The sequence below is a fragment of the Ruditapes philippinarum genome, unplaced genomic scaffold (genome assembly GCF_026571515.1).
Source record: "Ruditapes philippinarum isolate M1 unplaced genomic scaffold, ASM2657151v2 ctg234_1_1_1_1, whole genome shotgun sequence".
NCBI classification, from domain to species: domain Eukaryota; kingdom Metazoa; phylum Mollusca; class Bivalvia; order Venerida; family Veneridae; genus Ruditapes; species Ruditapes philippinarum.
Window position 1 is genome coordinate 636417 of NW_026854287.1, and position 26478 is coordinate 662894.

The window sequence follows — 26478 nt, forward strand, 5'->3', positions numbered from 1 at the left end:
CAAATGATTGATTAACCAAGTGAAAAAAGTAAGCGAAAATATTGTTCGTTCCAGAACTACATTCAATAGTTATGTGTGTTAATTAACAAGGGCTTTTTATATTTTAACTATTTCGAGAATTTAATAAAGGTAATCTAAACAATGATGTTTTGCTGCTTTTTATTATATAAATATTTACAATTGTTTAATTCAACATAGCTCTATACACTTTCAAAATTGAACAGCTTTGATCGTCCTTTCTTGTAAAGAATTTAAAAGAAAGGTAAAAGTACAATTTCATGATACTGACATTTTTAAATCAATGGTATTTTCCCAATGCTTAATCAAAGCTTTCACAATGGTAATTTACAGAAAAAATAGCTAATAATATAAATGGTGCATAACTCATAAAACAGTTCATTAATCAGTCCATGTAAATATAATTATGTATCTTGGAGGACAGTTATTTTTAAATCTCAGTTTTCTTAGTTTTCACTTGTGATATTTGTGGCTGGCTTTCAATTTTTACGGCCCTATTCTCACGGTATTTGGGTGTCCGCAACAATTCTGTACTTTTAAATTCCACTTCAGATCAGCTGTCGTTGTTCCTTGTGTGATCTTCTACAATGTCTCTGTTAATTACATAAAAATAAATAAATGCAATCTTTATTTTGACTTTTTACAGTCATATACTCGGTATGTCTTGTTTAAATGTTTTGAAAGTTTCGGAAATAATTTGAATTAGTTCACCTACTCTTCATTGTTATGACAACTGAAATGTCCATACCTTCAAAGCATTTGAGTAACAAATAATGGCCTTTAATTATACTTTTATAGATTTTGAATTACTAACAATCATAATAGTCTAACAATCATAATAGTCTGCTTGCTTTTTTCTCATTTTATTCAACTGATAGATTAATCAGAATAACCAATCCCAAAGATCTGAAATGTAAGTGTCATTTTTCATATTCCAAGGCTTAACAGTCTTGAAACATAACAAAATCTTTTTAAATGAATATAAAGATTATATGTATTTAAAAACAAATCTCAATTTCTGTTTTAAAAGAATTTTTTGTTTTTTTACTGTATGCTTAAGTTTTGCTGCCACAAATGAAAACATTTTTTAAAATTTACAAAAAAATGCACGAAATGTAGTAAATTAATAATTGTATAATGAATGGGTCAATTACAAACATTTACTTTCAGAGGCACTAATCAAATAGCATTGAGTCAGTATGTACTGATAGACAAAAAAATATACTTGTATGAACAGTCTTACCTTGTTATTGAAAACAGTCTGTTGTCTCAACTCCTTTTCGAACCCTTCAACATCCTCCAAAGATGGGGGTGGGGAGTGTAATACAGTCCGGCAGACTGATGAACTGCTTGCTTTTGATGCTCCTATTTCCTGCACCATGTCAAGAAGTGTTTCCTAGCATTCTCCGCTGTTGATTCTGCTAGATTCTTATTTTTTAATACTGGTAAATACTTCTTTTGAGAAGCGAACATGATCTCTATCTAAAATTTGGTAAGACAAAATATGTAATTACACAAAACCAGAAAAAAATCACAGAAATGTCACTGTTCTACATACTTTTCTCAAGGGTGGATGTTCATCAGATTCATTGTCTATTCTAGAACACGAAATTGCGGGAGGCATGCTATTTTTCAAAGATTGCGCATGAAAACCCCGCATCTGTATTACATTTTGAGATGTTGCCATGAAATTTAAGACTGAGCATGCTGTTACAAAGGCTATGGTCCAGTCAACATTTGTGCCAAGTTCGATGAATATTGGAGCATCTTTCATAGTTTCAAAGCAATTTGAACTTGTAACAGGAGGCTTTTTGAACAATGAAAACAGCCATTTTTCACAAAATACACATGCAGTAATTAATTATATAATGAGTTATGTCAAGTAATATTTATTTTATAAAGTCGGGTATACAAACATATGATAACACAAGCTCTAAACGGCCTTTAAACCACTGTACATGATACAGCACATAATAAATAAATAAATAAATAAATAAATAAATAAATAAATAAATAAATAAATAAATAAATAAATAAATAAATAAATATAAAAACCATGAGATTGCAGTATGCCAAATGCAGAAGCAAATCAAACAACACAACTTTAAGTTTCAGCAATATTTATTTGTTTTTTTTTGGGTTTTTTTGTTTTTGTTTTTTTGTTGTTTTTTTTTTGGTATATAAAATATTATAAAAGCATCCCGCGTGTAGTGTAGAATTTAATGTTCCCAAGAAACATTGCCAACCTGTCTGATCTAGATCAATACAATCAGGCAGGGGTTAAGATACAGTATTAGTTGACTTGTGTTTTTACTTTTAAATCTTTCTTTCACCCTTACTAATAAAAATATTTTAACAATGACTAGAAGTTTCACTGTCCTGATCATGTTAATTTTCAGGTTTTTACTTTCTCTCACACCTTTCACTAACACACCCGACGCGCACAATTTCCTGCCTAAAGGCCTTACACTCGCGAGAGGGGTTGGCAGTACTCAGAGATAGATAGATCAATCCCATCACTAAATAGCCGCCGCAGAATCTTTTCTACCGTCTTAAAATAACAAAATAAAATAGTCCGTTGCGGAAGTTGTTGCAATGCGCCACAAATTAACTGAAATTAGAAAGATCATAATACAGTCTATTATTAAGGATTTAAAACCATTTTCAAATGTGCTAAAGGAGAACAAATGACTTATTTACTGAGTTTGATAACTATAAAATGGTGGCTAGATGCTGTCTCTTTGGAACTACTTTATATCGAATATTAGCGTCTTTTTGGGTTCTTCGGTCAAAACGACAAGTGCTTTGTAAAGAAGACAGATAACAGGTCAAATAGGTGTATTGATTGCTTATTCAAGCATGGCAAATATGTATTAATACTTATATCAATTAAGGATTAAGTTCCTAAAGTGGTAAAGCCATAAATCAATATGAAAGAGCCCAAATAGAGAAAGTGTCAAAAAATTTCAAGTCAAAAATATCCACGATAATCTACCAGGTCCATGACCATGTTTCACCAGTTTAACAGTCGTAAATGATTTTAAATTACCTATACCATTTGCATTCACCAAGAGAAGGAATTACTGATTTATGTCTATGCGTAACATTCAGGTGGCATTGACCAGATAAATATATAATTAGGCACAGTGAGTGGCGTTGTTGTTGATTTCATGGCCATGCCTTAGTGAGATATATCGTATCTTAGCTGCCAAATTATGACACTCAATATAATATCTTTTTATAAAAATGATTGAACAGGATAAAGATGCAGGGTACCAATATCAGGTATGTAAATGTTTAAAATTATTTTTGATAAATTTTCTTATTCAATAAATAAGGATACATTAAACCTAAATACTTTAGACTTTAATGTTTTTTCATACAAAAGTAAACAATTAAATCTGCAAACATGTATTTTAAACTGATATTAAGAAATTTTGATTGTCTTGCTATATGATTTATATAGCAAGACAATCAAAATTTCTTAATTTTTAGAAGAACATTTAAATGAAAAGTTTAATTAAACAAAGTTGAGAAGGACCAATATATCTTCCTACCTCACATTTAAAATTGTAATTAAAACAGTATCTCTGTATTCCATTTTATAATGTTATGATGGTACCATATTATGACAGCTACTCGGCTAGTAACTACGTCTACTGAAAGGAATTGGGTAAATGTAACTGGTGGCCAAATTCTGTTGAACAAAAATAACAATAATTTTACAACATATTATTTACAAATGTAGGAAATTGAACACATTTAAATATGATAACAAGTGGGCTGCTGCCCTAACAGCACTGTGTTTTACATATATAATATATACCTATATTTAGACATGTCAAAAAATGGAGAGAAAAAAACAGAATACACACCAGTATTACCAGAAATCTGGGACATAAGATTATGTCCCAGCAGAAATGTTGCATAGTAATGAAAATGTAATGACTATTTTCGGGGTTCACTAAGTAGATTCTATCCAAAGATTTTCTAATATATATATAGTAAAAATATAGGATAATATTGCACTTAATTATTATTTGATCAAAACTGATTAAATATTCTACCAGAAATACACATACCGGTAAATATAAAACAAAACAGGTACAGCTGTCTCCATTTGTGTTCCAGGCTGTATGCTTGTGAAATCTTTTAGCAAAACTATTATAAAATGCATTAACTTAAAGGATATAAAGCTAGTATATTATTTGAAATAATTTTATAGAATTTATCTGCAGGAAAATTGTATCAGTTCCATAATCTTATGGTCGATTCTCAGAAAAAATGTGACACAGAATCTCTCTGTTATTTAACACACATGAATATTGTACATTAACAGAATAGATTATGTTCCACAACAAAATATTATTCTGCTATTTTAAGTACCTGTCTTACCCATTTAGAAATAAACATGACACTTAAAAATGATAGTACATGAATTTAATATCTGTCAAACTTTCAAGATGTTCTAATGGTTGAATAATAATATCTTGATATTTATGATTGTTACTGTTCTGGAAATTTGTAATGCCTGTACAAGTGTTTGTAGGAAATTGATACTTAACTATCTAAGCATAATAACAAATAGAACTGTAAATAGCCAGTACCAAAATTGTAAAAAATTGAATGGAGTTTTAGAATGCATACACTTTATACATATTTATCATATTAAAAAATTACAATGGCAAATGCTGCCGTACTACCTGTTTATAACATAACATTAACAATTTAAACTTCTCCAAAATTTTCACTCAGACTGTTTGATCTTTTGTAATATCTTACTGATGTTTACTTTTAGTTGAAGTACTGTTTGAACTCTAGTAGCAGGTCTATTAACTTTTCTTTTGCAAATAATGTGAAGAAGGAAGGTGTGTTTAATAATGCTTGTATTTCTAGTATGTAATAAAACGTTATCAATATTGTCAAAAATTATAGGAAAGCTTTCAAAACATTCAAGGTGATATTCTGGTTATTAGTGCATTATCTTTTTTCAAATTGAAAACATTTAGGTCAAGAGGTAAATACATATATTTCATGCCATTTATATTGGCCGCTTCTAATATATCTAGGCTTCCTCCATATTTAAGTTATTAATGTCACTGAATTAAACTTCTTTGCCACTTACAGCTACAATGTATGCCTAGTTTTAATCCTGCTAAGGAATTTATATTCTTTAATATGAAGGAGCTACATTTATATAAGATATATAAGTGTGGTGGTTCTATTTAGTGTTTTTAAAATATAATTAATTTAGATATCAAAATTTCATGTTGATAAAAATAAAAAATGTATTCAGTAAGTAAAGTATTCCTTGAGTGTGTTTGTTGAACTAATAAAGAAAAACAGCTAAAAGCTAAAGATTTTTATTGCACTATAAATATCTCAAATAAGGGTTATAAAGTTGTTCATTGTACAGGTAATATAAAATTTATGTGAAAACTAAATTAAGAAAGGGAAAGGAAAGTAACAATGCATGTTTTGATGGTCACAAAAAATCTAGTAAACTACATGCTGTAAAATCTACAGAATGAAAACATATTTTAAGCAATGAAATTAACAAGTTAAGCAGTTAAATTAACATTTGAGCCTTAAAATTTAGTGTGTAATTAACACTGGTCAGTACTAATGGCGCAATTACCTGGTAAATTAAGTAAAAAAAAATATCTTACACATATCCTCCTTTGTAGATACTTTCAGCTTATTCTTTAAGCATAGTTATCCAAAGTTTCAACATAATTAAAACAAAAGTTATGGGCTTTCCATACGGAAAATACTTTTTTTATGTATTTATTACAGAAATAAATTATTGAACATTTTCTTTTTTTGAGTAAGTTAATAAGCCTTATAAAGCTTGGTGTAATTTTTTATCCTGAGAGACCCATCGTGTACCAACACAACATCCTTTCCTTTGAGATCAGATTTCATTTTGTTTACAACCTTTTCACATACTTTATCCAACAGCTAACCACCAATGTCCAAGTGCGTTTTGGACTGATGTACCCTGGCCTTAACATTTCAATAGGTTCTTGCCTAACAGGATTATAAGCAATATTAAATGAGAGGTGCAAGCATAAAACAGTGTGGCTATTTGCTCATCTAATTTTTCTCAAGTAGCTGAAAGTGTTGTTACAACAAACCCACTTAAGTTCCATTGACGAAACTTGGCATGTTTAGTAGTGGATGGGGAATCATGGATCTCATCATCTCCTACAAAATAGAAATAAGCCTACTTTAGATGCTTGTATTCACTGTCAAGACATCCTAATAAATGCCTAGCACACATAAAAGGTCCAGATAATTGAACTAGCACATAGAACCAGTCCAGATAATATATTCCAATATAAATGAGTGTTACTTACAATTTTTCATCTTCCTTTTCACTGGAGTTGGAGGTTTGGAATCTCCTGTTTGTGATACAGTATCTGAACAATTCTAGAATAGACTGTGATTCACTATGTGTACATAATGTATCTCTGTCCTAATATCAAGATCGAAAGACCTGCCACAGCATTTTTGTCTGTGAGCTTTTAGCCTCTTACTTTTTGCACTAACTATAATTTTACACCGGTTGCATTTTGCAGTCTTCTTTGAATCTACCTCAGTTATATCGAAAAAATTCCAAATGGGGTCCTTTTATAAAAGTTTCGTGTTAAAGTTATTAGAGAATGAAAATTTCCATTTACTCCAGAAAGTCACTTTTTCTTGTTTGCTTGACTAAACCTTTCCTTGCTTTACTTGTAAAAACTTTTCACACACAGATTAGCTCAAATTCACTTTAATATGTTAGGTTTTTGCTGGTACTATTATAAAGAATCATTATAGGTAATCCCCCAGTTTGAGCTATTAGTAAAGTATATTGTTCCTTAATACATACAATTATCCCTTCAAGTTACTTAAATGTTAACACCTTTCTTTGTAAAGAATGCATCTCTAAATGCACTATATATTCAAAACATATTGTTAATAGTATTAACTATTATGCTGTATTGAAAATTTTATTACCCAGAAATGCCCTGTATTACCCAGAAAAACCCGGGTTTTCCCAGTACAAATGTATTACCCACTGGGCTTGACAACCTTTTGCCAACCTTGCTGAGAGTTTGAAAAACATGTACTATATAAATTGCTATATGTACTATATAAATGGCTATAACACTTAAGGTATATGTCTGTGTTTGAAATATATGTTAAATATATATGTTGATGTCTTAAATAATATCAGGTAATTTTATGTCATAATACTAGGTATGTATCCAAAATATGTAGGTATATATATAAAATACTAGGTATTATAATGAAAAATTTCTGAAATATAAGGTATATGTCTATAAATGGATAAGGCATATGTCTTAAGTCCTATGTTTATGTCTGTAATATTTAATGCTACATGTAGGTATATGTCTGAAATACCTTAAAAGCTCAAAAGCACTGAAATTCACAAAGAATTGAAGTGTTTAAAATATTTTTCATTTGTATGTAAGAAGGCAGAAATATTCAATAAGTTTAACCTTGTTTGTTTTGACCTATATTTACCTTTATAAAAAAGTCATTGCAAGCTTGATTAAAAGTTTTCAATACTGTCATTTTGTAAGGAGTTAATCACCTATTCAGAAAAAAGATTGAAGGTTCATAAATTAAGCAAGGTATAGAATTCTGTAGTCACTCTAGGTGTAAGTTAGAAGACTGTTGTTAAAGCTTTATAATTGAAAATGGAAATCATTTGACCAAACTGTTTTTAGTTGCAATCTAACCTTCTTGTCAGTGTAGAGTTACCAAGTTGTGATATTCATACATGTACGGTTGTTATTCACAAATAAGATTTGCAGAGACAATGAAATAAGATATTATAAATCTGTGCTGTTTAGTGTTTACTATAATGTCTTAATGCATTGATAAACGATTTCTGCATAATATAATTACGTCTGTTTTTGCTCTAATTAAATGTTTTACAAATGAATTAATGTTGACCCTTTATATTTCAATGTGTCAGAGGGTCCCTTTTGAGTTATAAATTTGCTATGTAGGATGTAGTCCCTTTTGGTTTTAAGATACAGATTTCTTTTACTTGCATTTGGGCTTAATATATATATGCAACATTTGTAAAGCTAACATTGCATAGAGGTCAATATTAACCCACTAGAAAGATGTTACGGTTATTCCAGTATGTCAAAATAGTACATTGATGGTTGTGTCTGCTCATATCTTTGTCATCTATTCCTGTATCCTTTTTGAAGTAATTGGGCATACTAAGAATATAAGAAAGTGCTAGTTGATGTGTTTCTAACTTTTGTAAATGCTGCAAATTTTTAGATAGGAAGTTGTTCATTTAACAAGGCTCTTGCATGCATTTTGGAATTATTCTTTGAAAAATGTAAAAGACAGCACATAGAACTATCATTTATTCACCAGGGATGTACCTTCGTTAGGCCTAATGCTTGATTGGCTGGGCACTAGCAGGCTAAAGGCTTTTTCTATTGCCATAGAGTATTGAATGTGCTAAAAACTGGAAAACTGCTACAGTCCTAATGATTGACCATTATCATCTTAACATTAATATTCATATATTACAATATATCAGAAAAGAAAACGAAAATAAGATTACAAAACTACAAAAGAGTTAACACTTTACTCTTATATTGATGTTTTTTATATAATATTAAAATGATATTAAAAGCTTTTGTCATGTGTTTTCTTTCATTTTTTTGTTTCCCCTTTTTATGCCCCCACAATGTGGGTGCATATAGCGTTGCACTTGTCCGTCCGTCCGTCCGTCAGTCCGTCCGTCCCTACGTCCCGAAATCTTGTGAACGCAACTCCTCTTAAACCGGATGGCAGATTTTGCTTAAACTTACAGGGATGAACAACCTTAATATGTAGATGGTAGTAAAGGAAGGAATTTTTGCTGTGACCAAATTTAACAGAAATTATGGCCCTTTGTTGATTTTTTTACTAGATACTATATAGAAATTTTGTGAACGCAACTCCTCTTAAACCGGATGACAGATTTTGCTTAAACTTACAGGGATGATCAACCTTAATGTGTAGATGGTAGTAAAGGAAGGAATTTTTGCTGCGACCAAATTTAACAGAATTATGGCCCTTTGTTGATTTTTTCACTATATACTATGTAGAAATTTTGTGACCGCAACTCCTCTTAAACCGGATGGCAGATTTTGCTTAAACTCACAGGGATGAACAACCTTAAGGTGTAGATGGTAGTAAAGGAAGGAATTTTTGATGCGACCAAATTTTACAGAATTATGGCCCTTTGTTGATTTTTTCACTATATACTATGTAGAAATTTTGTGAATGCAACTCCTCTTAAACCGGGTGGCAGATTTTGCTTAAACTTACAGGGATGAACAATCTTAAGGTGTAGATGGTAGTAAAGGAAGGAATTTTCGCTGCGGCCAAATTTTACAGAATTATGGCCCTTTGTTGATTTTTTCACTATATACTATGTAGAAATTTTGTGAATGCAACTCCTCTTAAACCAAATGGCAGATTTTGCTTAAGCTTCCAGGGATGAACAACCTTAATGTGTAGATGGTTTTAAAGTAAGGAATTTTTGCTGCGACCAAATTTAACAGAATTATGGCCCCTTGTTGATTTTTAGTTTTCAACTTGTGGCACATGTAGTCCAAAAAATATTTGACCTAGAGTCATAAGATTGACAGAACAGTGGCGTGTGGGGGAATCCGTGTCCTATGGACACATTTCTAGTTTATCTTTCATCAAAGATTTGCTTTTATTGTAAATCATTTAAGTTATATACTTTTCAATCATGCTTAATTTAAATCTATTAATCTTTTTGTAACATGTCTCAAATGGTGAAGGAAAATTAATCCTTTCTATACTGTCAATAACTATAATAGATACCAAATACTTGATATGTAAAATAACCCCCATTGAACAATTAAATAAGCATAAATTACTGGTTCACTCTTTCAAATCAAGTTATTATATCTACGTACAAATTTGTGTGTGTGTTTTTTTTATATTTCTTTCTCCTACACAAGTGTAATTTTACCTTTGACAAAGAAAAAAATTTGAATGGAAAAAAGAAGAATTTGAAAAAAAAATTATTGACAGAAGTTTAAAAAAATAATTATTTACAAAGTGTAAAGTGGATGATATTCACTTACAGGTTTAGAAGGAAATTTAATTTAGCTCTAAAATGGGGGAAAATGTTTTACATAGAAATCTTGAGATGAATGTTTGACATGTTTCCCCCCTGATTTCAAGTTAATCTATACTTTATCAAAGTGGAATTAAACAGTGTTTGATTTAGAACTTAACATTTGAACTTTAATGAATAGTGGATATAACGGCTGAACAGAATATCAATGGTAAATATTCATTATTTTGTTTAAAAACTGGCTTAAAATTCTCATTTTTGTTTCAGGTAAATTTATGTCAAATAAAGGATTACAGTATGATTTTTTACTTCTTTATGATTGATTTGTTTGTTTTCAAATGGAAATATTTCAAGTGTAGTGTTTACATGTTTCTTCTGTTGAATATAAAGCTGTACCATGTTAGATTGTCAATGTCAAAAAGTTAAAGGCCCATTAAAGCACTAAAAATGCTGTTATTTTTACCTATTGAAAACTTTTTCTTTGGTGTTATAATACCGAAACCTACATGTTTGCCATATACATGTAGCTGATTGAACCATCTTTTGCTATTAGGTTATTTCTATTTAGTATTTTGTACAGAAGACAAGATACTATTTTGTTTATGTTTTACTACTTTTATGCCAAATTATTTCACATTCAGCGCTACATTCATCCTGTAAAGCATCTAACATTCTCTCAAACCAATTGATAAACATTTTAAACACAGGTTTGTCTTTTCTTCTGACTTCAGAAGAAAAATTATGACCATTTCTATATGTGTATTTTAATACATTCTGTATGGTGAGGAAACTCGTGATAGGAATTGTCATGTAATTAGATGTTTTTGATTTTCTTTAGCCTTTAATACATTTATTCACTGAATAATGATTTCAACGATATTCACTGATTACTGGTAATGATTTAGTGTAATATATACACCAAATTTACTGAGTAATGATTTTTACCATATTCTCTGTATAACAATTTCAATCATTCCATATAATTACTCAAGTAATGGTTTCAACCACATTCATTGAGCATTATAATTTCACCATAGTTCAAAATCATTAAGACAGACAGACATTTTATTTCAATCAAAAAGGCTTATAAGCCCATGATGACATAATACAGCATATTTACAAGATAACGAACAGTGCATATGTTAAAATAAAAACATTATCACAATATAATTATTAATTATTAAGTATTATTTCAGCCATTATTGATTGAGTAATTTTCAACCATATTCTATATTTCATTTAGGAATGGTTACATTCAATCAATTTTACTGAGTATGGATTTTATCTATTATTACAATTCCTGAGTATATATTTACTGAGTAATTATTGCAAACAAAAATTCAATGAATAGTGATAACTATCCAGCTAGCTTATGGAACATTGGTGGTTCTACTCAGGTGCCCGTTCCTGCCTGAAATAATGCACGGAACTTGGCACCTTAGGTCTTCCTCCACCAGCATTGAGAATGTCGCCATATGACCTATACTCACAGTGTTGATGTGATTTAAAACTCAATCAAACAAACAAACAATACCTGAGTACATATTTACCGAGTAATTATTGCAACAAATTCAATGTGTATTGATAATGCTGCAAGCTCAGCCTGACTTTGTGCACGTAATCTATGTCAGTAAACATGGGTTTCTATGTTTTGATCAAATTTAACATTAGGATCTGTAGTTTATGAAGCTGCATGTTACGCTTTCCTAACTGGTATCGCAATATTTTTATCCAAGATGTACCTAGTTGAATGATTAAAAGCAATTTTAAGTATCTTCCTATAGTCATCCAAAGCATGTAGGGTTGTCATGATTCACCAGAGGTGCATATATTGCTATATGCTGGAACTGTACATACATGTACCATATGTTATATGAACAAAAATATGTTAGCATCAGCACAATGTAGCCTGAATACCCATTGTGACAGACATTGCACATCTTGAGTTTAATGTAATTACTTTGCACCAAGCATACTTTGCTTTTTAGCCTCTTTAAGGAAATTGAGGTGATTAATCTGCTCCTATTCTTGATTTTATACAAGCTGATGACATTCATTATCTGTTTTAAAGTTTTAAGTTTACAAACAGCAACACAGTCTATGATTTGCTTCTATTGGAACAAATTAAATCCAAAATAGTGCTGTTCCTTGCTTTTTTATAATACACAACTTCTTCAAAATCCTCATTGTTCATTGTGCAGTGTTGAAATAAAGAAAAACTCTGTCATAAAAAATAACGAACTCCATTATTTAATATACATGTATAAGGAACATGTGTAAATTGTATTTTTATTGAAGCATTATTTAAATATCAGAAAAACATATACAAAAAAAAAATGATATAATTATCTTGGAAAATTAAAGTTTATAAATTTATCACTATTTACAAACCAGATGATTTATATACTATTATTTTATTATATTTTCAGAATCCGTATGACAGTTTTATGCGAAAGCATTTACAGCACTATGGATACTACACAGGTAAAGTTAATATAATACTTTTATGTTTAAAATTGTGTCCATGTCATTATACCCCCACAAACAAAATTAAGGTTTGTCTCCTCCATGGTTTTCGGACAATAACTAGAGTTGGGAATGAGATATTGTAATCAAACTTGATATATAGCAAGCTTATATGAAAACCCCAGCTGGTATTGCATTTGGACCCCCTGGAGTCAAAGTCACTGTTAATAAAATTAGAAAAATGGTTTTCTGGCAATAACTAGTTTGGATTGTGATATTGTAATCAACCTTGATATATAGCAAGCTTATATAAAGACCCAGGTTGGTATTGCTTTTTGACCCCCTGGGGTCAAGGTTACCATTACTATTAATAGCAAAATTGTTTCCAGATAATAACTTGAGTTACAAATAAGATATTGTAATCAAACTTGGTATATAGCTAGCTTAAATGAAGACCCCTGTTGGGATTGAATTTGGACCCCCTGGGGTCAATGTCACTGTTACTAAATATAGAAAATTGGTTTCCCGACTTTAATAAGAAATAGGAATGAGATATTGTTATTAAACTTGGTATGTAGCAATCTTACATCAAGAAACCCTAGGGTCAAGGTCAATGTCACTGTTACTTAAAATAGAAAATTTGTTTCTGGACAATAACTATACTTAGCAATGAGAATTTGTAATCAATCTTGATATATAGCAAGCTGATAATTGAAGACCCAGGTTGGCATTGCTTTTGGACCTCCTGGGATCAGGTCAAGGTCACTGTTACTAAAAGTAGAAAAATGGTTTTGGGACTAAACTTTAGTTAAGAATGTGTTATTATACTCAGACTTAGTATTAAGCAATCTGATGCGGAAACACCAGTTGGGATTGCATTTGGACCTCCTGGGGTCAAGTGTCACTGTTTCTGAACAAAGAAAAATGGTTTTCGGACAATAGAGTAAGGAATGAGATATTATAATCGAAATTTAGTATAAAGCAAGTTTATAATTATGAAGACCCTGGTTGCGATTGCAATTAATTGAAATAATTCTTTGTACTCAGTTAAAACTTCATAAATTAAAGGTTGAGTTCAAATTTTGCTTCAATCATTCCACTTATTTTTCAAAAAGTCAGGTTGATTGTGGGGGTATTAATCACCTTTACAGTCTTCGAAATTAAAGCCAGTCCGAGGCCCGAGGCCACTAAATTTAGCATCGGTCCGGTGATTATTGCAAGGTTGGTGGTCCGATGGTCCAGTAGATTTTTTTGTCATGAAAAATTATTATAAGAAAAATTCATCAAAATAATGAAGCAGGGTTCTCTAAAAGATTGATCTTTTTGCCTTTTTTTGCAAATAAAACCCATCAATTCTGTCCTAAATGTTCAAAACACTGTGAGAGATGTCTAAATTGTATTGAGTAATGGAGGCCGCCCGCCATTTATTTTTCTTGTTATATTTTACGTACCGCACTGTACAGTTACGGAAATTAAACCATTGTTTATTGAGGTCATTATTTAGCTATGATTTTGTGATTATTGAGTTAAAGTAAATATTTTGTGTGAAAATGATTTGTTGAAGAAAATTACGTTGTTCATGTTCAATTCTAGTCAATTTTTGCCTAAACATTTGGTCCTTAATGATTTTTCAAAGCCCAGAATACAAGATGTATTATGCTTCTTTCAAAATTCAAGAAAAACTATAAAAGTGGAACAAACAATCAACACAGGATAAGTTTTAAGGTTTATTTAATGATGATAACCGACGTTTCGACTCTCATGAGTCTTCATCAAGGTTATAAAATCAGTCTTTCAAAATTATCAAGGGAAGCAGGATAAAGTGTTTTCCTGTACCCATCAATTTATTACCTATCTATGTATTTGGTCTGGCTAAAAGTCACCAAGTCCAGTAAGATTTGATATTTTACTGGCCCGAATGTCATGCGCTTTTTTGAGCTTTTCGTGAAGACTGCCTTTAGTGATAGGTCTAGTTGTGTAAAAAATAACCAAAGGATTCACTTTGCAGCAAGTTTGATTATTATTATATATGGAAACTAAATTCCAGTCCTGTAATGCAGATAGGTCAGGGGAAGGCAGACTATTAAGCCCTCCCATAAAAAATACAGGGAAAACATAAGCCATATAATTAATGGAATTTATTCCTTTTATTCTTACATAAAAAATGCCTCCAAAAAGTTAATTCTTAGATCAATCTTTTAAGCAAAGCAGAAATATCCTGAAATACAATTAAACATTTTGGAAAATCATATTTAAAGATATTGCCAATTTATACACTGAAATTAACACTGACAAGTGTTTTTCACACCTGCATAGATAAAGCAGGTGACCATTAGCTGGTAATTGAACATGTCACTTGTTGTCGTTGGGATTATGCTTTAATCCACATTAGAACACACAGTAGTTTAATTTAATTACCGTTCCGTTTTCGGAATCTCGGACTGGTTCCGGTATTTAGAGGATATTTTTAATGAACTAATATAAGGTCATACAGGAATTTTATAATCATTCAGTTATCAGTCAGGATTCTGGTTTTCAGATGGTCCGAATTTCAAAGTTTCTACTGTATTCCCCAGAAAGCTGTATTGTAACTATTAAGACATTTTATGTAATAGAAAGAGCATCGAATCGTATGATGGGGCATACCCCCCCCCCCCATAAATCAGATTGCCAAGTATTTTGATGTTCTTTCTCTTTTGTTTCATAGTCAAATATAAAAACATGTTCCATGTTGTCACAATATGAAACTCCAGTAAAAAAGTAATCAATGTCAACGGACATCTGAATGCAATATTTCAAGCGCTATATTATACAATTAGTAAACCCCAGAAAAAATGAGCCAATCAAATTGGGCATGCTCTGGAGTGCGGGTAACTAATACCTACAATCCAGTTAATGCAAGATGCATGTATATGTATAAGATTTAACTCTGATACCTTGTTAAAAGAAAGGTCCCCAAACTATGATACAATTAAATAAGAGAGCACTGACTGACACAATTGTTTAACTGTTGGTTTGAAATTTCAAATATTTAAATCTGTTGTAAGTTGAAAAAGATAGTTATAAGATATCCTCAGAGTAGGCAATGCAGCTCAGGCAACAGTGAACTTACTTTATAACCTGAGGTCCTTAGAACCAACAATAGCAACAGAGCTATTGATCTATAGCATAGGGACTTTTAAACCTCTTAACTTAATACGAGAATGATTCTAATAGATGAATATTCTCAATAACATAGGAATGTCATTTTATATGTACAAAGAGTAACAATACTAAATTTATAAAATACAAAGTTAATATTAGTAGTTAATAACAAAATTTGATAACAATTTGAATTATTTTTTTTAGGATATAACTAGGTTGGTCTCTCTTTCAATGGTAATTATTGAACAAATTTTTCAAGATTTACATAAGGTGTCATTAAAAATCAATAATGGAATACCTTTTGCTATGATTATTTACATTTTTATCTTGGATAGGATAGAAGATGGCCTTCTTATTTATCATAGATATCCTTCGTCTAAAGTCCTGAGCTCTAAAGTAATGTACAATTGATCCATTGAAAATGCTATCGTAAGATCTTTGATCAAATCGGTATATTGATTTCAGTGAAAATCCTTTCGGCAATTTTGTTTCATTTTTTTCCCCTGTTTTTTTTTATTTATGCATTGATAAAGGAGGGAGAGAAAAATAAAAAGATAAAGCAAAGTCATTGTGAAGGGAACAAATACGGAAGCACAAAGAATATTATCAGCTTGACAGGGACAGATGAATTGAAATAAATCTTTTTTAATATTTTTTTTTTATCGTCACTGAGATGTTATAAATTTTGTGTAGTGTTTTTCCCTATCTGATTTTTTTTAAAGATTTAGAACACAGGTTTTGTTGCCTGTGAACAATTTTTTTGTCAACTAGTAATTTATGAGCCTTCACAATTACCCATGATATTATGGTTATATAGGCAAGTAAATATGGTACTTACCCATGACATATGGTTATATAGGTGAGTAAATATGGTACTTACACAGTCATGACATATGGTTATATGGGCAAGTAAATACGATACTTACACATAACATAATTATGGTTATATAGACAAGTAAATACTGTACTTACATATGACATATGGTCATATAGGCAAGTAAATTCGGTACTTACACATGACATATGGTTATATAGGCAAGTAAATACAGTACTTACACATGACATATGGTTATATAGGCAAGTAAATACTGTACTTACACATGACATAATTATGGTTATATAGGCAAGTAAATACTGTACTTACACATGACATATGGTTATATAGGCAAGTAAATACTGTACTTACACATGACATAATTATGGTTATATAGGCAAGTAAATACTGTACTTACACATGACATATGGTTATATAGGCAAGTAAATACTGTACTTACACATGACATAATTATGGTTATATAGGCAAGTAAATACTGTACTTACATATGACATATGGTCATATAGGCAAGTAAATACGGTACTTACACATGACATATGGTTATATAGGCAAGTTAATACGATACTTACACATGACATAGGGTTAAGTACAGAGTTGTAACAGAATTTTCAAGTTTAAATATATTAATTAATATGTTAATGATTTTTGTAAGTTATTGGTTTGTCATTATCATCATTTTTCATTATCTCATGTACAGACTCAATCAAACCTAGTATGCAATTTTCATGTAATTATGCTGTTTTATTGCTTGATTCTGAGGAATCACTTTTTCCAGATATTGGTAATATTATTAGTCAGGCACCACTAAATTGTTGTGCATGACTCTGCATTATAGATTTGTTAGCCATTTTATTATTTTTTTCTTGGGTAAATAAAATTAATGAAATAAGTAAATTGAAAATGAACTTGGTTCCTTTCTGTAATTTCTTTGATGCATGGTTGGAATTTTTTAGCCTCACTTTGGCCACATAATAACCAGCTAAGACATTTATATTAAACACTTTACATGTATCATTAAAGCACTAACTTAATACAATTATAAAATTATGATTTTAACTGTCTAAAAAATAACAAATTTTCATTATATTGGTTTATATTGTGCTTTCCTTAAAGTTGTTACAACTATAGTATTATTATGGTATTTGTATAATTTAGTATTTAAAGTTTAGAGACAAAATTTAAATTTTTAAAGAAAGATAATACAAGCTTCATAAAGTTTGTATGTGGTAGTAGTTAACTCCCTTTGGTTATTTCCATAATTATGTACCCAATTATGTCTGAATGTTTTAAACTTAAATTGAATTTAAAAAAGAAATAAATGCAATGAGTAAATAGACTGAACTATTATTAATGATACTTCAATGTTACATGTATTTGTTATTTTGTTTGTTACTGTCAGGTATAATCCCCTAGTTAGTAATAATGGATATGCTTTAATAATAATACAACATGACTTAAGACCGTATATTCACCTTATTTTCAATTTGAAGAGTTTTTTTATTAACTTATTTACATTAATTTTAAGCTTTACCAGGTTAACCTGCTTAAATTTTGTAATTGATTTCCCATCAGGCTCTATATTTTGAAGAAGCGTGTTGAAAATTGACGGAAATTGTCTGACATTATACTAGTGGCAAATGCTAATCAGTTTCAGTTCCTATGTGTGTTTGGGTTAATTCAGTTTCAATTTGTCAATATTGAGGACCTTTTTCATGTTAATGTTTATGACAGGGTTTAAAGTTTAATCCTATTTACTTCATGATAAAAAAAATATATTGTCGCACTTTGTCACACCTATGTCAATGTCAATGGCAAGTGATTTTGTTTGTTTTGTTTGGTTTTACAATGCACCAATACTGTCAGCACTGGCACAGGAAAGATTAATACTCATGTCCTTTCTGAATATTGAAGGTAATGGGTTTGATCCATGTTCAGTTTTACCAGACAATTGAAAACAACTTCATAATCATATTATTGTTGAAGCGCGGCTATGTGAAAGAGTAGCGGCAACATGTAGGGATCACTTCTTTGTCGTCTGTCTGTCCGTCACACTTATATTGATTGATGCTCAGCTTTTAAAAATGGAAGACAAGTGGCCAGTCTTGTTACTTGAAATGAATCGGTGCACACAGCTGCAAAGATTTAGCAATAGTGACTGTCATTCTTTCAATTTTGATGTACTATATAAAATATATTGGCCTGTCAACTGTCCGTGTTGCTTGTATTGCACATATCTGGCATTACTGTTGCATTATACATTCCTGTTTTATTTTCACATCCCTGTGAATAGGATATACACAGTGTTTTTGGTTCTTTTATTACCAGTTCACAGAATCTGATTATGAGAGAACTTGGACAGTGTAATTGCAGTTATAATAATTATCACAAGTGTTCAACAAGTCATCAAATTTTGAAAGTGACATTAAAATGTTGTAACTCTCATTACTTTTAGCTCAACGGTTGAGGCATCTGAAAATACAGATGGTTAATAATTTGTTTCTTAGCAATCTATCAACCATTACAATGTGACCCCTTTGACAGAGGGTGGGGGTTAAGCTGATTGTTGCTGACTTCAAATTATTTGATCCTCACTGCCAGTTTGTAATAATTTATTGTATGGAAGCTATCTTAGAATAAGCTATAATGATTCTACTCATGTGCCCATTTGTATTTGCCTTAGTATTAATACACGAAGGGGCACCTAAGGTCTTCGTCAACCAGTAAAGCTTAAAAGCAATAAAATATTATATTGTTAATTTGACATAGAAGTTTAAAATCAAATCTTCTGATAATAAATAACACAGTAATTGTGGTGACTTTTCTCACTTTTTTTTCTCATTTCTCATCTACTTTGTCTCTTAAATGAGAAGCTAAACAAAGGTTTTCAATATTGTTACTTTGCTTTAATAGATCTGATAGCAATGGGATGCTTCAGACATTGAAAATCTTTTTCTCATATCTTAGAAAACATAATATGATTCTTGAAGAATAAAAACATAATCTTCCAGTAGTTTTGGTCCTTTAATCTGGGTTTTATGCTGATTTTAACACATTTTTGTTACATTTTCCGAGGTCAATCCACATGGGTTAAACAGTATGATGATGATGTGGCATCTAGAAATGAATGAACATCTAGAAATGAATGAATAAGTACTTATCATTGTGAATAATTGGTTTATATGACCATGAAAGTGCCCTGTTAATTCACTTCAGTGTTGTTATATTTTGCTGGTTGTGCCGGATCATTGATTCCAACACTTTTAAGTGTTGAGAATTTAGTACCGCTCAAGCCAATGCAAGAGGGCGTGAGGGATGTTGCATTTTTTCATTATCCCTCATGTACAGACTCAGATTGCAATTTTCATGTCATTTTGTTGTGAATTCAATGCTTCTGAGGGATCATGCCTTATTCAGATTATAATGAGTCAGTCAGTTCTGCCACTCTGTGACAAATTTCTTTATGTCTGCATGCTTCCTTGTTAAAGGGTAAAATAGATTGATACTTTTGTCTGTATTTATAAATACTGAATTAAGATTTTTCCATTGTTTGCTGCATAGTGATAACATTCCGACAATTTGTCCAACAATTCAAAAGTTCATTAATTAAGAGCATAAGATTTGCTTATACCCTCGAGTGTGGCAGAGTTTATGTTGATTAATCTATCGTGTTTGTTTAAAACAGTCGTAACAGAGTTGCTTAAATAACGTAAAACCAGGGTTCTATGTATATTTTAAGTCAATCAGGGTGACCGCTTTATATAACCATATCAGTTGGCATGATAAATCAAATCTTTTGTTATTTGTAAAGTATATGTGTAAATTGGCTGATTTTAAGCAAAGCTAAGGCTATACGCTCAATTGATCGTTAAATACATACCTTTATAATGAACTATTTATTTAATATTGATCCAATGTTTACCAAATTTCTTGAAAAGTATCAAAATATGAAGAGGGGATTAAAACTTGTAAAATTTCAACAAACTGAATTTGAATATAGAATCATTGTAAATGTTTGGCCTGATGGCTATTCTTTATTTTTTCAAGATTGATGAAAAGAATCAATTGAGTGATAAAACAATGATTAAATGATAAAATGATTGGTTTTGTAGACTGGATTTTAAATTTTTACTATATTGTAGAGGGAAATAAACAGTGACATATTTAGCCAGAATTTGGCATACACGTTGACATTTGAATGAACTCAGCATATTTTAATTCTGACAGGACTGTTGATGAGTTTAAAGTGTGAGATACACAAGCACGATATAGGCTTGACTAAAAACTTCTATACATAGATACACACAGTTACGACAAATGAAAATACTATATTGTAAAGGCATTTGAAAAATTATGCCGAAAGTACTGTCTTTTGTTGTTTAAAAATAAGTAAATTCAATTTTGGTATCGGACTTTGTAAAAAGCTTTTGAAGTGTTTCAGTAAGCTATGTATGTATAAGTATATCCAATATAGGAGTGATTTATTGTCTGTTTTTATGGTGCTATTCTATTCTACTTGACTCTTTGACATTCTTTCATCAAGTATTGTAAGATCATACTATGGTTAACTTTTGAAAGTGATCTGACCGTGATTTTGTTCATGAAAATTAGGACATAATCACACTGTAATCTATATGGAATCAGCCGGAGGATTAAAAGTTAAGATCTTTTAATGTTAAATGCCGACATAGGAAAGAAAAAGGAGGGTATTTGGTTTAAAGTATTTAAATAAGTGACAGATAACGCTATTTTTCAACAAGATTTTTGAGTTGGAGTTTATAAAATCCTGAGAAAGTTTGAAAGTCTCTGCACTGTTTTTAAAATGGATGTATGGTCAAAAATGGTGCTGATTATATATATTTTGACAATGTGGTTTACACTATTCAGATGAAGTATAAAGGACTGTTAAAATACCCTAATGGACATGATTAAAAAGTTTCGAGAAATTATTTGTTTGGACTTGAAAGGTTTGAATTATGGAAGAAATTATGGTTAATTCTGCTAATAAAGATTCTGAGAACTTAACGACTAACATGGATAATACGCCAAAGTTGCCACCACTGGCATGTGCTCAAGTTTACTCAGAAAACCCATATGAAATTGACCTTTCGTTTAGAAGTTTGGATATGGTAGCTTTTAAAGAACAGCAAAGACGTCGTAAGTAACTCAGTTTATATTATCTTTTGAGGAGACAGGATCTTTGTAGATGAACATAATTATATTTATATTCTTATTATTACTTTGATAGGTATTTTAGTCTCAATATTTCAGCTCTCAATATTTCAACTGGAAGACTGACCGATTTTACAAACTGATATTATGTAGATGTCGGTCTTTATGAAGGGCAACCATCGTTTATAGAATAAAAAGTCCTGGCGCACAATTGGTTGGGCTAGTAGGTCAGTTAAAAATATATTTATAGTCTTGAAGACCATAGTTTGATAATGGTCTCAGAGTCAGACAGTCCAATCTTAGTGACAATTATTATAAATCAGTGTCTAAAAGGTCAGAGAATTGAGTCAAATCATTCTAAAATAAACAAATAAGTATGAGTGTCTTACAAATAATTCTTGAACATTTCAATCTGTCAGTTACAAAGATAATGAGCCAGTGTAAGGATCAATTTTTACTTAAATGATTAAAACTGGTACAAGACATTCCACTGTTTGTGACAAAATATTCCTTAATTTACTTGGTCTCTTACAATTAAACAAACATAAATCTTTCCTTGAAAATATAATATGAATAATTTAACCTGTGACATAATGATATGCCCAACAAGACAATCCATTCAGCATATGGCCTGTTATGACATTTAGAACATTGTTTTGTTTATAATACAAAAGTAATATGAAATATCAATGCACATCCAAAAGTCAACTGGCATATTTTTGCATCAAATCTTGTACACCTTTTGCTTGCAAATGGATGTCTATGAAAAGAGTAAGCAACTGTTCTTAATTAATTGATCAAGAGTGTCTCAAAAATCAATTGCTTGCAAATCAAAACTCAAGAAAAGGCTTAATTAGGAGAATATTTTACATGAAGTAAGAGAATAAACTATATAGCTGAGTAGTGTATATTACACAAGATTTTATTAAACTAATTTTAATGTGCACAGTTACTTCCCCTTTTTGCAGTTACATTCATTTGCATTTAAAAAGAGTGTGCTGATGGTTTTTTGTTTAAATCTTATGTCCTTTAAAATATACTGGATGGTTTTAGCTAAGTAAAAATGCAAGCATTTTATTTGCAAAAATTGTTAGTAAGAATTTGACATAGAAATAATGTAAGCATGTGTAAACTAGTATTGACAAAAACTTGTTGAACATGGCTTTATAAATTATTCTATGTTTACTTAATGTCACAGATACGTCATTCAAGAGTTGAATAGTTGCAAATAATTACTGTTGATTCAACATACTGACAAATAAAAAATCAACAAAACAATCTTGTTAAGTCAAACATGGGGATTTTCTTCTTTCATGATGATTTTTTTTATATTTATTTATTTTTTGAGAAAAAGATTTAAAAGTTTGTGCAAACAAAAATTGAACAGACAACAATAAATAGTCTGGTCTAAGTCTGCACTGATGTTATAAATAATCAGTAAATCTGTCAGTGATCTCAGGCACCATCCGGTAAACTCAATATGATTGGACTGTGAATAGGGCGATCCGGGTTTGATTCCTGGTCTGTGCAGGTCACTTAAGTTGCGATTGATCATGAAATCCTTAATTTCTATGGTCATTTGCACTGTACTTCTGTTCTGTCATGTACAGAAGTTATCAGTTCCTTGCAAAAGTGAAGTCAACTAGTACTCAGGTAAACTGCTTGACAACTTACTAAGGAACGATGCTATGGCTGAACTGCTCTGGTAAACTAAGTGTGGCTTACTGCCATTATCTGCAGTGAAAACTACCAACACCACTACCAGTGATTTCAGTTGTATGAATTACAATTTACCCTAAACTTGAAGAGCATGCCAGACTACAGAGGATGCTGACATTGTCCTTCTCAGAAATATAGTATTTCCTCCTGGAGAGTCTTGGATACCTATACATATACCAGTGATAGATTGCACCTGTATCACAGTGATTTTCCCTTTTATGTCTTGGGAAACGTTTATACTCTATACTGCTTATATCATCCAACTCTTCACCACTCATGAGCACCTGCATATCATCCAGATGTTGTTGCCTCCATAAGGATTCCTGATTGACATCTTTGAAAATATATAATACTTATTTGACTCAACTTGACTGTGAAAAAAATAAGCATAATGTCACTCTTAAAATGCCAATTTTGTGCATTAAATAATTAACAAAAACTTAAACCAGCTAGCTTGTGGAAGGTTGGTGGTTTATAATGAGACGATATGCCTGAAATAATACATGAACGGGAAAATGAGGTCTTGCTCAAACTAGTAAAGCTTGCAAGATTCAATATGATTTTTACTGTGTCAGTGTTACTTAAATTATTATTAAATTGAAAGAAACAATCAAAACAAACTTATGTGCAAGGAAAATCAGTCAAAAACTTTCAATCAACTGGACCATTTATGCAAATGTCAGTAGAGTATTGATAAGTTAAAATTGTCAAGGAGAAGCTTTTGGATTTTACCTAGATTAGCACTTGACTAAAATTCTTCTGACAAAATTATACTTAAAAAAATGTCCCTTATATATATTGTGATATATGCAGAGGTTTGAGAAAGTCTTTTTCACAAAATTAAAGGGATTTGGCCCACTAAAGTTGTCTCCAATTTAAAGACCCACGCCAGGTGGTTGTGATGGTGTTGGAATTTTCCTACTCCAGTCTGAACTTGCGTACTTTTATAGATCATTTGGTATCATTTATCTATAGAACTATTGAGTTACCTCCCTTTTGATTTTTTATTATAAAAAGTTCGTACAGTACAATTATATTAGACACTGGCTTTAAAGTTGTTAATGTCTGTATTAATTCATATATGATTTGTTGTTCAGATGATATTTGAATCCATTTATATTGATCTAGTTTAATTTTAGAAAGTGTTTAATAAAAGAAGACATATTATAAAATGCAAATTTTTATTTTTCTATTAATTTCTAAATTTTGTCGGCTTCGATTATAAAAAGAAATAAAAGGAATATAGAAAATGAATTGATTATTCAATCTTGTTTACTGAAAGCACTTGAATCCCATAAAAGATTAACAAACATAGGTGTCATTATGAAAAATATATATATATATGTATATATAATATCCATGCAGCTCTCAATGGGTTGCCTGCTTTTTTCCTTTTTTAAATAAGCAAAAGGGATATTTGCTTTAAATAAAAAAATATGTTTGAGTTTCATTGTTCAGTTTGTTAATTTTACACTCGAGGATTTTCTTACAAGTTTTTCTTCAATTTACAATTTGGTTTGAAATAATGTAATTGTGTTTTTATTATACCCACGGATTGTGAGATTATAAGAGTAAACATTATATCACGTCTCGGAGACGTATTTATCTCTGTGAATAATAATCCAAAATCAGATTGTTCAGAGGATATAATAAATATATAATCATTTATCTTCAGTGGCCGGAATCTTTTTTTTTATTATTTTTTTCTCTCTTGTTTTGATGTCGTAGAATCTTAATATAAATTGACGATACCAAAACTGTAATAACTTAAAACCTACGATGGATTGTGATAGGAAAATTATATATACACATTAATAAAGTTATATAGTTGCAGGCAGTGTTTGGAATATCATAAATTAGTGTAACAGAATATTTTATAAAAATAGTAGTTTAAGCTTAAAATGTTAGAGAAAGCCATTAACTGATGAGCATTATTTGAAGATTAGAAGAATTACTAGGAAATACGTAGTCTGTGCAACTTTGCTACTTTAAGAAATGATGTTTATATATAATAGTGCTTCATTTTCTTATGATGGATAATATTTGAATACCAGTAGTCTTGATGCTGTATAAATATACATGAATAATTTTGTGACATGTGAATATTTACATTTGAATATATTAATTATATTTTACATTAATAATATAGTCATAACATTATGATAAGTGTAATATGAAGATTTGTGATATAATATGAATATACATGAATTTGTAACATGAATATTTATAAATGAATATAAAGAAGATTAATATATGAATATTTGGTGAATAAGGAATTGAAATTTGTAAAATACTATATTATATCTGAAAAGGTGAAATATATATATTTAATCACAATGATAGGATTTCTCGATACAATTGCTATGACAGAGTCCAGGAGGGCAAAAACATGCTCAACCTTGGGTAAGCATTGATGAGTTTGGACACAAATAAAATCTTCTAACATCATATGATTACAGCTTTAACCTTTATCCTGCTCGGAACGAAAGTGATTAGCATTTGTCACCAGTTTTGCTGCAGGCACCTGGTTCAGATTTTAGCTTGTCTGTTTCAAGGACAGGGTCAAGCTATTTTTATCCCTATATAATAATATGATGTTGTCTTTGTCATGGTCAAAGACTCATGCCCCTATTTGACTACCATTTTTGACAAAATTATGAAGAATGATTTCAAAACTAAGAATGGTATCAGTATGAAATTTATAACACTGATTGACAAAGTACAATTAAAAGACAAGGGACATTATCCTGAAAGCAGTTCTTCAGGAGTTAAGCCCCTTTATGACTTTGAATATTTTTAAAAATAAAATGTGTTATTAAAGACAACATTAGCACATCATGCAGTGCTCTTGTTTATATTTTGATACTGAAATCCTGAAAGCTTTGACTGATCTGTTCCAAATTCAAAGGAGGTCAAATTCTATATCAGTTACTTTAACATTTAAGGCTGATAGTAATAATTGCAGGTTTATGGCCTTTAAGTCTTCAGC

General features: G+C 30.5%; 1 protein-coding gene across 1 annotated transcript in view; it reads left to right on the forward strand.

Annotated features, from left to right (window-relative positions):
• Positions 1–2199: 2199 nt before the first annotated feature.
• LOC132739683 (cytosolic carboxypeptidase 2-like) overlaps positions 2200–26478 on the forward strand; it is a gene marked incomplete at its 3' end in the record, with an annotated part of 28309 nt that continues 4030 nt past the window's right edge. Inside the window, 2 exon segments of the mRNA XM_060727445.1 lie at positions 2200–3303; positions 12586–12640. Of these exon segments, the coding sequence (XP_060583428.1) occupies positions 3265–3303; positions 12586–12640 (94 nt within the window).